Source organism: Gracilinanus agilis, chromosome 5 (genome assembly GCF_016433145.1).
Source record: "Gracilinanus agilis isolate LMUSP501 chromosome 5, AgileGrace, whole genome shotgun sequence".
Lineage (NCBI taxonomy): Eukaryota > Metazoa > Chordata > Mammalia > Didelphimorphia > Didelphidae > Gracilinanus > Gracilinanus agilis.
The window spans coordinates 287,414,286-287,429,079 of NC_058134.1; the positions used below are offsets into that span (position 1 = coordinate 287,414,286).

Sequence of the window (14,794 nt, forward strand, 5' to 3'; positions counted from 1 at the left end):
AGAGAGAGAGAGAGAGAGAGAGAGAGAGAGAGAGAGAGAGAGAGAGAGAGAGAGAGAGAGAGAGAACTGGAAGACAAATAAAGTCTGGAGTCTGTAGCAGTCATAACATCAAAGAAAGAGGTATCTCTAAAATATCAAGGAAGTTCAAGCATAAAAAAAGATTTCTTTAATTGAACTAGCAGATTTTTTAAAAGAGCTTTTGTTTCCTCTCACACTGGACACCTTTTGGGCACATCCTTCTTTCTCAGTTTCACAGCCCTCTAAGGCCTCCATGATGTGTACAATAAGCATACACTCATTCACATACCTTTCCTTTGTTGCTTCAGCAATCTTTTTCCTCCCTTGCCTTTGGAAAAAATCTGCAAGTAAAGAAATGAGTGCTTAACAAGAGTAGAAACCTGAGCTCCTCTCTGATCCCCTCCTGAGATATGTGGCATTTGTCCCTTTCAACAAAATCAGGTCATGCTTTTGACTTTGTTGTCTCACCTATTAACTTTTCTATGTTCTAGTTTTTCAGTGTTCTAATTTTGCCTTCGATTCTCCAAATAAATCATTATGGCTGTCCTCTTCCTTTCCTTCCTTCCTCCCTCCCTCCCTCCTATTCTTCCTTTCCCTGCACCTAACTCAATGCCTGACATTTGATGGGTGCTTAATCGGTGTTTGTTTTTTTGTTTTTTTTTTTTTAATGAATTGAAGCAGCATCTCTTTTTGCAAAATCCCAGCCACCTTTTCGCTAGGTCTTATTTCTAGCAAGTAAAACCCTTGCTTTCTCTAAATTCAATGTTTTTGTGTCTCCTGTATCCAAAGTTTTACCATCAGATAGGCTTTAAAGCAGCTTTGAGGAAAAGGACAATGGTTACTTCCTATGCCCAGAAAAAATGATCTTGGGCAATCTGGAAAGTAGACTTGCTTCTCTGCCAGATTTAAAAAAGAAGAAGAAATAGGTTGAGGTAACTCGATTGGATTTGAATACAGACTTTTACCTAAATGGAAGGCAGCTGAGGTATGAAAAGTAAATTCTATTTAGCGAATACCCTAGTTAAAAAGCAGGTGTGGAAAAGCAGGGTTGAAGTGAGGAGGTGGAGAAGGAATGGGACCAATGACAAAACCAAAAGGAAGAGAATTCATCAGTCACTATTTCTAGAAGCAAAAAAGCAAATGCAACTGAGTGAGCCAGTTGAAGGGATTGCAGAAACCTGCTGTCTCCAAACATGGTGTTGCAGACAATTTGTTGGAGAGGAGGAGCAGCCAGCCAGCCTCAATGGGGCTTTTTGGTGTTATTTTTTGAATTACAGTGTTGATCTGTTTCCTCCCTTGTATCCCTGGTGAGCAAGTTCTTGCAGCATGCAGGCTTGCATGTATCCACATGCCACTTTAGAGAAGGTCTAGGGGGGAGTGGCAAATTTATGGTTTAGCAATTCCACCCTGCCAATAAGAAACTGAAGGTAGGTCTGGGTTTTACCTACTCATTGCTCATCCACTCAAGCCCCCCAAACAAGAAGACAAATTCCGCCCCCCATCTTCAATTGTATTTTTATGCAACCGTTATAAAGTCTGTAGCATTGCATTGGCCCCTTTATGGCCTGCGCAGTCTCTGCGCCTGCCCCTGATGAGGAGAAATGGCATTTGGCCGATGGGATGGTTTGTGCCTTTACTGCTGGCCGTTGGGCTTCAGTCCTCCGCAGCTCCGTCCCGGCTCATTAAAACCCAGAGCCAAATGGCTACACTGATGCCTGCTGTAGCACTGCAGGGGCCAGGAAGTTAAATGGATCTCCTAATCCTGCATAATTTATCTCCCTGTTAGCCCCTCATAAAACAGCCCGATTCAACCTCACCACCAAGAGCTATGTTCTGAATTTCCTATTTTTTGATGGCCAGCCTTTCCCTGCTTCTCTCTTTATTATTATTATTAAAAATTATTTTCCCCTTGTTCTCCAGGAGTTGGCCTTAATGGTTCTTTCATTTGGAGCCTTCAGCTTGCACCCCACTTCACTAACAATCTGTCCACTTGTCTTGTTTGGACTTAATACCACAGAGCAGTTGGTGCTCCATTCTTCCTCCTCCCCTCTCCTCCCTGTTGTCTATTGCCTTTTCTCCCTTTCTACTTCCAGCCCTTACTCCCATCCTTTCTTCCCTTCATCTCTTGTCTCTGCAGACACACACACACACACACACACACACAAAAATTTCTTCACTTCCCCTGACCTTCTCTCCAGGGACTGTCCCTGCTGCAAGACATCCAATAGGACATTTTTTAAGGGCATCGATTCACTGACTCTCCCCCCACCCTCATCTCTCCATTTCTGTTTCATTTCAGAGATTTACAAACGAGGACCACCTGGCGGTTCATAAACACAAGCATGAGATGACATTGAAATTTGGCCCAGCCCGGACAGACTCAGTCATCATTGCAGGTACTCACCGCTCCAAAAGCCACGTGCTTCAATATCACCCACAGTTAAGATTAATACCAGGGACCAGATGTACAGGGAAGTGTTCTTCCCTTCCCCCATTAAGAGCTTTTGTGTGATCTGCATTTAATCAGGAAAAAGAGAACACTGAAAGCTCCCAAGTTTCTGTTCTCTTGCTCTTTCTCCCTCCTTCCCCCACCCCCCATCTTAATAATAAGATCAGGTTCTGTGGTTTTAGTGGGTAGGCATATAAGGTTTTGGGGGGGGATCTTTTTTCTTCCTCTTCCTTGCATCCATTTTATTAAGATTCTTGAAGATTTATAAACAAAAGAGGCCTTTGACATTTCTTCCTACAGCCGATGAGGTGAGGAACAAAAGAAGGTGAGAAAGCTGACCCTGCCTGGCTGCTGCTTCTCCAGTGAGTGTCAGTTTTCCTGAGCCAGTGAGCTGACATTTCATAAATTCAGCCATTTTCCCTTTCCCAGCCATGGCTGGGAGCCCATTTCCAGAACCCAGACAAGACATTCGATCAATAGCACTTTTCTAAGCAAATTTGGGTGTCCTGGCGCTTCTCATGAGTTGTCTGTCTCGGCTCTTATCTCTCCTTCTTGTGCCTTTCTCAACTATGCCATCAAACAGAAGAGCAGCCTTCCATATCGGGTAAAGCCAGGCATACAGACCCAGGTGGGCTTTTATTTTTATATCAAAGAAAGGTTCTAATCTAGCCAAGGGTCTTCCAAGAAAGCACTCTGATCATCCTATCAGGCATTACCTTTTGAGGCAAAAATTTGCAAGCCCCTGCCCCACTCTACCCCCCACTCCATCCCTGGGGTATTTTGACTAAAACCTCAAGATCTGAGAGCAAATAATCCACTTCCCTTATAGCTTTATCTATGACTTCCATGCTGACCATAAGTCTTTTAACTCAAATATTTATCTTTTTTCCTGAATTTTACCCCCAGCTTTTTAGACATTCTCATTTCAATGACCTTCCATCACCTTAAAATCACCATGTCCAAAATGAAAGTCATCATTTTCCTTTACTCCTCCCTCCTTCAAATCAACTCCCCTTACTGAGCTTTCCTGATCTTTTCCGTTACCTTTGCTGCCAGTTAATCAGACAACAAACAACCCTGGGAGAGACAGGGTAATTTTCAGGTAGGGCAGACACTATCAGCTGGAGAATACAGATGAGCTGAACTTTGAAACAGTTCCTACCCTAAAAGAGCTTATGTTCTATTGGCATAAATACTATTTACATAAATAATAGGATCCTTGTGTCCTTGTTCCTAGACTTATCACTGACCTAAGGGAACACCTGTTGACCCCATATATGTGTGCACTCTCTCCCTACTCCCTGCTTCTCCTTTGGGCTAGATGCTCCAAGGTCTCCCCCCAAAACATACACACACAAAAAACATGCTTTGAAAAAGTGAAAGCAGAATAACTGATGTGCAGAGAGGCCCAATGCCTTGCTGCCAAGGATAGACCTCATTAGACACCCTGAATAAGGGGGAGGAGAGGCCTACTGTATAAGTAGATACAGAATATATAGAAAGTAAATACAAAATAATTTAGGGACAAGAGAGATACCCACAAATGGAGAGCTTAAATAAGGTCTAATGAAGAAAGTGACTTTTGAGTGAACTTTGAGTAAAGCTAGAGGTGCTAAGTAAAGGAGTTACGGTGGGACTGACCTGTCCAGATAGTTCATGTGAGGGACAACAAACAGGCCAGTATGGCTAGAATGTAGAGAAAGTTAACCTGGAACCAGGTTATGAAGAGTGAAGAGTTTCAGAGCAGGAGAAAAAAAAAATTTTTTAAACATTTATTAATATTCATTTTTAACATGGTTACATGCTTCATGCTCCTACTTTCCCCTGCACCCCCTGCACCCCCCCCCATCTACACATTTCCACTGGTTTTGTCATGTGTCATTGATCAAAACCTATTTCCAAATTGTTGACAGTTGCATTGGTGTGTTGTTTCGAGTCTACATCCTCAATCATGTCCGCCTCAACCCATGCGTTCAAGCAGCTGTTTTTCTTCTGTTTCCACTCCTGCAGTTCTTCCTCTGGATGTGGGTCAGGAGAAAAATTTATGCAGTGACCAGGTCCAACTGTGTCACACCTCTCGTTCTTGAGGCATTTTCACTGTCTCTCTTATATCTGGAATAATCCCTTTTCATCTCTGCCTAATGGCTTCCTTTAAGTACTAGTCAAAATCCCTTCTTTTGTAGGAAGCCTTTCCTAATTCCTGTTCATTTGAGTGCCTTCCTCTCAATTATTTCCTATGTATCCCATATATAGCTGTGTGTGCTATCTCTCCTATTAGAGTATAAACTTGAGAGCAGCGACTATCTTTTGGCTTTTTGGTATCCCTAGTGATTGGCACAGTGCCTGGCACATACATAATGGGCTCTCATTAAATGTTTGTTGACTGACTAAATGACTACAACATTGTAAAGTAAAATAATTTCGAAAGACTTAAGAACCCTGATCAATGCAGTGACCAGGCCTTGACTCTAGAAAACTAGTGATCATCCTTACCATGACCTGGTTGAGAGGTGACGAATGAGACATCTTTTCAGATATAGCCAGTATATGGATCTATTTTACTGAAGATGTCACAGTGGATAGAACTCTTGGACTCAGGAAAACTTGAGTTTGACTCATCCCTCCGATACTAGCTGAGTGACCCTGAGCAAGCACTCAGCCTCATGTTCCTCATCTGTATAATGGAATTAATAGCAACAACTTCACAAGGTGCTTGTGAGAATGACTTTTTTTCTTTTCATTTTTCATGCGTTGCTTTTTTCAATCTAGCTTTGTTCTTTTAATATTTATTATTGATTTTAAACATTTGTTTCTTTTTAAATTTTGAGTCCTAGTCTTCCTGCCTTCCCATCTCTCCCCCCCCCCCAGCCACAGAGAAGGCAAACATATCAATTATGCATGTGAAATTTTATAAAGCATATTTCCATATTACCCCAAAAAAAGCAAAAAACAAAAGAGGGGGAGAGAAAAATATATACTTTGATTCACATTCAGAGTTGATCGGTTCTTTCTCTAGAAGTAAATAGCACTGTACTGATCTTAGTTCTTTCCCAGTTGATCATCATTACAACGTTGCTGTTACTGTATATGATCATCTCCCAGTTATTCTCATTTCTCACTTGCCTCAGTTCACATTATAGGTCTTGCCATGGTTTTTGTTGGTTTGTTTGTTTGGTTTGATTTTGTTCTTCTGAAACCACCCCCTTCTCATTTCTGATACCACAGTGGTACTCTATCACAATCATATACCAGAACTCACCAGTTAAAAGACATTCCCTCAATTTCTAGTTCTTTGCCACAATGAATATTTTTGTATCCCTCTTTCTTTATCTCTTTGGGAAACAGACCTTGTAGCAATATTGCTGGCTCAGAGAATGCACACTTTTATAGCCCTTTGAGCCTCTTTCCAGATTGTTCTCCAGAAGGATTAAAGCAGTCCACAACTCTGCCATCTTAAAGTTTTAAGTTTTAGCTGTTATCATTAATGAAGAAATTAAAACTGCAGATGACAGTTCAGAGGGAAACACCGAATAAACTTAATGGGTTGAATATATACACTTTGTGGGGAAAACTAGAGATTCACAGCTTCATATAGATTCTGTTTTTTATAAATGGAAATGTACCTGTTTGTTGGCATTGAGTACAGAATAAAAAAAATAAATACATTAATTAATTAGGTTAGAAGAAACAGAGGAACTCATATTTGACCCTAAATATAATAGCCTCACCTTTATTAGTAGTATTGAGCAGGAGAGTGACACAGCCAGACTTGTACTTCAGGAATGTCACTTTGTCATCTTTGTTGAGGGAGAGTAAACTAGAGAAGAGAGAGACCAGGTGGGGAGACCAATTGAATGGCCAGGCAAAAGATAAGCTGTTGGCCTTAATAACTATGTGAGCAGAGTGAAAGGACACAGATGTGAGAGTTAAAGAGAGAATCTTGGCAGCTCCCTAGAAGGGGAGAACATTATTTGGACCCTAGTCCAGACTCACTCCATCTCTAGTCTCCCAACTGGCCTCCCTAATTTCCATATCTCTTCAATCCTGCCAGTCCCCTTAGACTAATCCTCCTTAAACCAAGCATTTTTATGCTGGGTGGATGCTGGGGTATGAGCAAGAATGGCACAACTCTTAACTCTAAGGAACCTACATTTGATCACCACTTCTATTCTTAAAGCTTTTCAACCCAAATACCTTCAAAATGTTCTTGTTTGTTTTTTTTTAACTGAATCAGGAATTTTGATCTTAACTTGGATATCATTTTACAGATTAGAGAGAGAGAGAGAGAGAGAAAGAGAAAGAGAGAGAATGAATGTGTTTTCCTATAGTTTGTATGACAGGAAACATGCCTTATAGTATTTATTAAAGATTATACTATTAAAATTATTAAAGGTCATACTATTAAAAATTAGAAGAGAGCCAGACCAGGTCAGATTAGTGCCTAGCACTGTGATGAGCACATTGTAAGTGCTTAATTAATAACACTTGGGTTCATCAGTGCAGTCTCTGATTAATTTCCTTTGGATTGTTTTATTGACCCAAGTCAGAGATCTGGAAGCTAGTTGAAGTTTAAGAAAGGCCTAAATGGAAGTTGAGAAATAAGATTTAGTATAGGGAAGTCTTTAAAATACATACCAATCAAATTTACAAGGGAATCCTTTACAGACTTAACAAAAATAACTTTAAAAATTCTTTTGTGGGGCAGCTAAGTGGCTCAGTGTATAAAGAGCTGGAGGACCTGGATTCAAATCCTATATTACCCTGGGCAAATCACTTAACCCTGTTTGCCTAGCCCCTTGCCCATCTAGCTTTACTAAAAAGAAAGTAGATTTGTGGTTTGGTTTTGTGTTTTAATTCATTTGGAAAAAACAAGAGGTCTAGGATATTATGGGACTCAGACTTCTGATTTAGACAAGAAATGAATTGAAATAATTAAACTCAGATCAGTGTTCAATAAACCCCAAAACATAAGTCACCTGAGAAAGCATACTCTATTTGACAAGAATTGCTGAGAAAATTTGAAAACAATCTGGAAGAAATGAGGGTTAGACCAACATCTTACACTGCGTCTATGTCTGTGTCTTACTAGTCTAAACTTAATTTTTACATGCCAAACTTTACATGCTAAACTTAATTTTACATAGAGGGATAGAAGTGATCACTAATAAAATTAATGCAACAAGAAGGAAATTGCCTGGGTGGGTGTCATTATATCATATTTCTGATAAGAATCTGATTTCCAAAGAAATGTAGAAGACAGTGATATTAGAACTGCTCAATATTAAATATGAAAGAATGTTCCAGATCACTAATAATAAAGAGAAATGCAAATCAAAACAATCTTGAGGCTGTCCCAGCAAATTGACAAAGATGACAAAAATTGTAAATAGTATCTTTTTTTTTTTAAACCCTTACCTTCCATCTTGGAATCAATACTGTGTATTGGGCTCCAAAGCAAAAGAGTGGTAAGGGCTAGGCAGTGGGGGTTAAATGACTTGTATAGATAGGGTCACATAGCTGGGAAGTGTCTGAGGCCAGATTTGAACCTAGGACCTCCCATCTCTAGGCCTAGTTCTCAATTCACTGAGCTACCCAGCTGCACCCTGTAAACAGTATCTTGAAGGAGTTGTCAGACGTACTAATGAAAGTGTTGGTAGAGCTGTAAACTGGTTCAGCTATTCTGGAAAGCAAATGGAATTCTCTAAGAAAGAGATATAAATGTCCCTCTGACCTAAAGATACACTGCTAGTATATACCTAAAAGAGAGCATTGAAGGTCATGGGGCAGCTAGGTGGCTCAGTGCATTGAGAGCTAGGCCTAGAGACAAGAAGTCCTGGGTTTAGCTTCAGACCCTTCCTAGCTGTGTGATCCTAGGCAAGTCACAACCCCATTGCCTAGCTTTCCCCTTCTTCTGCCCTGAAACAGTACTGATTCTAAGGAGGGAAGGGAAGAGAGAAAGAAAGAAAGAGAGGGAGGGAAGGAAAAAAAAAGATCCAAATATGCCAGAAGTTTGATAGCAATTGTGGTAGTAATAATTGAGGAATAGCCAAACAAGTTGTGGTACATGAGTGTAATGGAATATTATTGAATTATAAGAAACAGTGAATGCAGTGAAGACAGAGAAGCATAAGAATATTTTTATGAACCAATAAAGAGTGAAGTGAGCCAAAGCAGCAGGCTGAGTCTGCATAAGAACTGCAACAATATACATGGAAAGAATGAACACAAACTAATTGAAACTGAATGATCTGAAAATGTAATCAAGCTTGACCCCAAAGAAGAGATAGAAGAAGACATTGCCCCTTTTCCTCCTTTACTTTGCAGACATGGCAGACAGAAACACTGGATGTAATATCATACTTGGTCATTTTATTGATTGTTTGGGGTGGTTTTGCCAATTTTTTAAAAATTTTTATTCTTTATTAGAGGGGATGACAGAGTGGGAAAGGAAAAAAGGAGGTAAAGATATACATTGGGGAGTGTGAGTGGTATAAAAACCAAAGGTTCAGTACAAATTTGTAAAAGAAATGTAATAAATGTATGGGGAATACAAGCCAAGTATGAACATAAGTAGTAGAATACAAGGGTTTACGTATGACTCAGGTGGAGGGCCAGAATGCCCCCTCAGCTTACTCCCTTCTGCTCTATTTAAGTTCTGATTTTGATGTAAAGTACCTCCCTAAGCATAGAAGATCTTATTGTCCCCGTGCACCCAGATTTGAAGGGAAAATGACTTTATTGATGACCAATAATCGACTCATACACCCCATAAACTCAGTGATGTATTCTGAGCTGATCTGGGTCTTGGTCAACACCCTCTTCAGGGGGGATTGTAGTTTAGAAAAAAAAAAGATTTAAAATTTTGTTCAAGAAAATTTTTCAGAAAAAGAAGCCTGTTAACGATTTGAATTCAGACAATGAACCTGTTTGGAGAAGGCACCATGAAGTTGCCTGAAGAACCTACACTGCATCATGAAGATCCAAAATGAACTTTGGGGTTGGTTGAACTATGGGAATTGAATGCATCTATTTTGAATGTACACTCTTATGCCGAAGGGGACTGCCCCCTAATTAGCTTTTTGTCAATGTGCCCAGCAATCATGGGATCATTGTTTTTGTCCTACTTTCTCTTTATCCCCAAATTTCTATAATTTATAAGTTAGTTATCTTTTACAAGATCCATCTGGAAGACCAGTCTTTCCTCCAGATCTGAGGGGGAATATGATATTGGAAATTTGGGGATCCTTGAACTAATTTTGAGGTCCCTGATCTAAACTTCCTGTGGACATATAGGGCTCTTTCAAATTGCATTTCCCATGATTCCTCTTGTGTAATCACATAGACAGGAAGTGTAATAAGGTAGAGAGAAGTATAAAAAGGAAGTACCTGGAAGGGTACACTCTTTTTTCTGGCTGAAGCAGCAGAGTGGTAGAGGTATGGTGGGTCTTTCAAACTAACTTTTTTTTTTTTTTTAACCCTTAACTTCTGTGTATTGGTTCCTTGGTGGAAGAGTGGTAAGGGTGGGCAATGGGGGTCAAGTGACTTGCCCAGGGTCACACAACTGGGAAGTGTCTGAGGCCGGATTTGAACCTAGGACCTCCTGTCTCTAGGCCTGGCTCTCAATCCACTGAGCTACCCAGCTGCCCCCTCAAACTAACTCTTAATATGGCACGTGGCTTCAATTTTCAAATGAATACCAATAAATCCTTTAAAACCCTAATATTTTTTAAATCTATCCTTTTATATCCATTTTATTTCTTACAATTGAAAGTGGCAGAGGACCTTTTAAAACTATTTTGGGAGGCGTGGCAATCAGATTCAGAAGGTATTTTGTTCAGAGTAAAAAATCTGATAGTTGTTTCCATGGAAGAATTTGCTGAATTTGTCCTTTAAACCATATCCTGTTTCCAAAAGTCAGCCTGAGGGTATGCTGTTTATTCTGAACTAGCTAATCAAGCAGGAAAAAGCTTAATAATACGATTTAAGGTGACAAAATCTAGGTGGCTGAAGACTGGAAATTAAGCAGTCAGGTCAGCTTAAATTTGAATTGGAAGTCAGTACCTTTAAGCCTGGTTGAGCCTTTCCTCCCATCTGTCTTTTCTCAGGGACAAAAGTACCAAACACCTTACCTTCTAAGTGAACAAGAATAGATTTAGCACCAAAAGTGATACTATGCTTGAAACCTCAGAAGCCAGGACCAAAATCCTGTTTTCCACCATATACCATAGTTTCATGTCTTTGTGAAATGAGGTGCTTTTTGGGGGTAATTTTCTTTCTCCAGACTGATCTCTTTATCTGACACTTCCCAGTGCTCCTCTGTCCCTATCCCTGAGCTTTTAACCTTGCCCAGGATAGGAAAGAGCGTTGTTTCCATGCCAGCCAAGAGCCTGGACAGCTTTAATAGGTAAGTTTAGCAAAAACCCTCTCTTCTCTAGAACTCGGTGTCCTCACAACATCCTTCCTAATTATCCTATTTCAGTCAGGAAAATACCAAGCCTAATAATGTGTTCCTTTCAGATTCATCAAGGTTCTACAGGCCTACAAGCTTCCTAAAATTCTACTTTGGGAGGGGCATTTTTTTAAATAGTAGGGATTTTTTTTTTGTGGAGACAGCAAAATGTTGTTATATGTTCCCCCTTCTGGCCGTAAGGCAACATTGCATAGACACTTCCATTTTCCCTCCTCACCTAGTAATTACTATTTACCATTAAGTAAACTGGAGTTCTGTAAAGTTGATTTACTTCTTATGCACAGGTTGGCTACTGAATAGAATAAAGGAAATGTGGCTTTTGTAAATTCTCAATTTCTAATTTCTTATTGAAGCCCTTATTAAGAGTGGAAAGAAGACAAGAGTTTGAGGAGCAATGACTAACCCTGCTATCTATACAGAAGAGTCTTTTTTTTTTAATTTTGTTTAATTGATTAAGAAAATTTTTCCATGGTTACATGATTCATGTTCTTTCCCTCCCTTCCTCCCACCCCCTCCCATAGCCAACACACAATTCTACTGGGTTTTACATGTATCATGATCATGATTACATGATCAATGGATCAAGATTGATTTCCATATTATTGATATTTGCACTAGGGTGATCATTTAGAGTCTATATCCCCAATATACAGAAGAGTCTTAAATGCTTCCTTTCCCTTTCTTATTTTACAGATCAGACCCCTACCCCTACCCGATTCTTGAAGAATTGTGAAGAGGTGGGGCTCTTCAATGAACTAGCCAGCTCCTTTGAGCATGAGTTCAAGAAAGCTGCAGATGATGATGAGAAAAAGGCAAGAGGCTGGACTCCCACTGAGCAACTGGGGGTGATAAGTGCTAGACTTATTCTAGCTGTATTTATTAACTTTGTTGGCCCAGGGTTATTAGGCTCAGGTTTTGGTGTGAACCAGCTTTGTTCTTCTGTGGCCATAAACTGTGCTTCTAACCCAAGACATCTCAGAATACCTGCCATTGGCCACAAAAGGCACCAGGTGAAGATTTGGGTAATCAGCTTACTGCACAACTCAGTAATAACCCTACCAGTGGTGGGTTAGTGCCATCATCCTTTGGAGAAGAAGAGTAGGATGGTCTAGTGAAAAGAATGCTGAAATAGGAGAAAAGAGACCAATGTTCTAATTCCATCTATGCCACTGGTTGGTGAAAGTTGTCATTAACTTGGGAGAGAGGCTGGGACTTTTGTTGATAAAATATTTATTTCGTTGCCCTGAATCTTTGGTGGAGAGATATAAAGCCCCAGATCCCCAAACTATTCATTTGTGATCGTTGACCTCCTAGTTGATGCTACCAGGCTTCCTGTAGGAATAGGCAAGACACCCTCTGCTTTCCTGAACACTAGAAAATCCCAGAAGGTGCCTGGAAGTTTGGGAAAATATTGTAACAGGAGTTAAAATTGGTGAAAGAGAAGGAAAGATGAATCTGAGATCCAGGTCTGGCATACTGTAGAGTTCAACTTTTGTTTGCTGGTCTCTAGCCACAAATTGGATCTCTAGCTTATAATTAGATCTGTCCATACATATGTACATACATGCACACATGCAAACGTGTGTGTGCATGTAAAATCCCCCACAAAGATCCACATTCTAAACCCCGTATTTGACAGACAGCAGCTTTTCATAATGAGATAACGTAGAAAAGGGCTAATGTGTGTCCTGGTGTAAAGGATGGAGAGATGCCTGGAAAATTTTAGGTTGATGCCTGTGGAGCCTCTCTTCTCCTTGTACATGCAGTGGAGATAATGAAGACAATCTACAATGATTCCTCCATCCATTACAACCCTTTCACTACATATTGGGGTACCTTTCCAAGGACATTAGTCTCATAGCCATCTTTCCCATGAGCTTACCTTAACGCCCCCCCTCTAATTAAACTAACAATGGGGAAGAGTCTCAGTGGTGTGTTTGCTGTCCTGTTAAAATAGTGGAACGAGCAATGATATAATCATTTTCCCCCTACCTCAGGCCCTCACTATCCAATGGCTATTGTTTGGATGCCTGTAGCTTTCATTTTACAAACTACCACCATTACCACCTATGAGGGGAAAGATAAAGAAGTCAAAATATTTCCAGTAGAAGAAGCTAGGTATCAAACTTGTTATATACAGAAGAAAATGTTAACCTTCCCTATAAGCTTGAAGTCTCTCTCATCCTTGTTTTGGCCTGGCTGTGTACAAATGGCTCTCTTTGTATTTTCAGACTGTCCATGCAGAGATGGTCTCTACCTTCCATTGATGGGAAATACAGACTCAGTAGTAGTCTCTAGGAGTGCTTAATGAGCCTAAAACCTTCTTAAATCATAGCCATTCTCAGAGATATCTCAAGAGGCCTTAGACCAACCAACATCAAAATTCAGTGTGGACTGTCTGGTAGCTTTTCCCTTACCATTTTGACTTTGGGGATCCTGGGCTAGATAAATTAGCACACAGAGGGCTTTAAGGCCTGCTGAATGGGAAGATAAGGGCAAAAATGAAGGGAACTGCTACTTACCCATAAAAAACATTTCTTTCCCCTACAGAAGTAAATACTATCTGAACTCAGCTCCAGAGAAAGAGGTTTCTAGGGACTAGACTCCCAAGGGAAAAGTATAAAATAAGCCCCTCTCTCACAGAGAAGCCAGAGATAGAAAACAAATAGAACAAAGGTGCCACTTTGTCATGGACTGCAACACCAACCTTCCTGTCATGGTGTGATATCAGGGTCATTACCTCTGATGGTTTACTGCTCTCCACAAAGCCATTTACAGCTTATGAGCTGATGATTCTTCAAGCAGGCAAGCTCTCTCCTCCCCCTTCATCTTCCCTCCTGCCTTTCCCTCAGGCCCTGGTTTTCTCTTCTTTCTACCATCAGCTCCTCCTGCTTTGCTGCCCAAATCCATGCCTATCTGAACTCCCAGCCCAAAACATTGGACCTCCAAGTGAGACCACAGCCACATACGGGGAGTCCCCAGAAGGGAACTTTCCTAGCTTTTTTGGAGAACTTTAATAGCTGGATTGTCTTCATTACTTTTGATAATTGGGCTATCATATCATCTAGGTTGGTGGAGAAAAGGTTCATATCTCCCTGGTGCCCAACAGAGCTGATCAGGAGTAGCTAGGAGTCAGCTCCAAAATGATTTCACCTCCTGCAAGGGAAAATGGCAAAAAGAATCATAAAACTGGCATAGCATGGCTGCCTGGTAGTTTTGTTTTGTTTTGTTTTGTTTTTTTGCTTTTAGAGAAACAAGGCATCTTCATATATATATATATATGTATATATATATATATATAGAGAGAGAGAGAGAGAGAGAGAGAGTTTTTTAACTAAATATATATTGTATATATATAAATATATATATTTTTTTTTTAACTTTGCTGGCCTACATTTTACAGATGAGGAAGCTGGAGACTTAAAAGGTTTCTGTAGTCACATAATAGATCTGGAATCTGTTTTTCTTGCCTCCCACTCCAGATGCTTTGACTAGTGGGTCCTTTTTAGGACTTTGTTCCCAAAGAAAAACCATGTGGTTAGATGTGTTTCTTTTTCTTAAAGGTTGTGTTCATGTTTTCCTTTAGCAGGCTGCTGGGCCCTTGGACATGTCTCTGCCCTCCACCCCAGACATCAGAATCAAAGAGGAAGAACCAGTGGAGGTAGACTCATCCCCCCCTGATAGCCCTGTCTCCAGTCCCCACTCCCCACCAGTAAAGAAGGTAAGATTCTATAGCAGGAGAGCTCATAATCTTCTGGTAGGTGGAAAATGAATAGATGATGGGTTCCTGATTATTGATCTGTGTCCCTCTTTTTCCTTCAGACTTGGTTTCCTTTGAAAGCCTCCTAAATCTGCAT

The 14,794-nt window shown here is 40.3% G+C and overlaps 1 protein-coding gene across 1 annotated transcript in view; it reads left to right on the plus strand.

Moving 5' to 3' along the window:
* The window catches only part of LOC123249580 (cyclic AMP-dependent transcription factor ATF-7-like), a 98,922-nt gene that overhangs the window by 65,625 nt on the left and 18,503 nt on the right, over window positions 1–14,794 (plus strand). Inside the window, exons 3-5 of the mRNA XM_044678651.1 lie at window positions 2,318–2,414; window positions 11,631–11,749; window positions 14,524–14,658. Of these exons, the coding sequence (XP_044534586.1) occupies window positions 2,318–2,414; window positions 11,631–11,749; window positions 14,524–14,658 (351 nt within the window). The remainder of the gene's footprint in view (window positions 1–2,317; window positions 2,415–11,630; window positions 11,750–14,523; window positions 14,659–14,794) is intronic.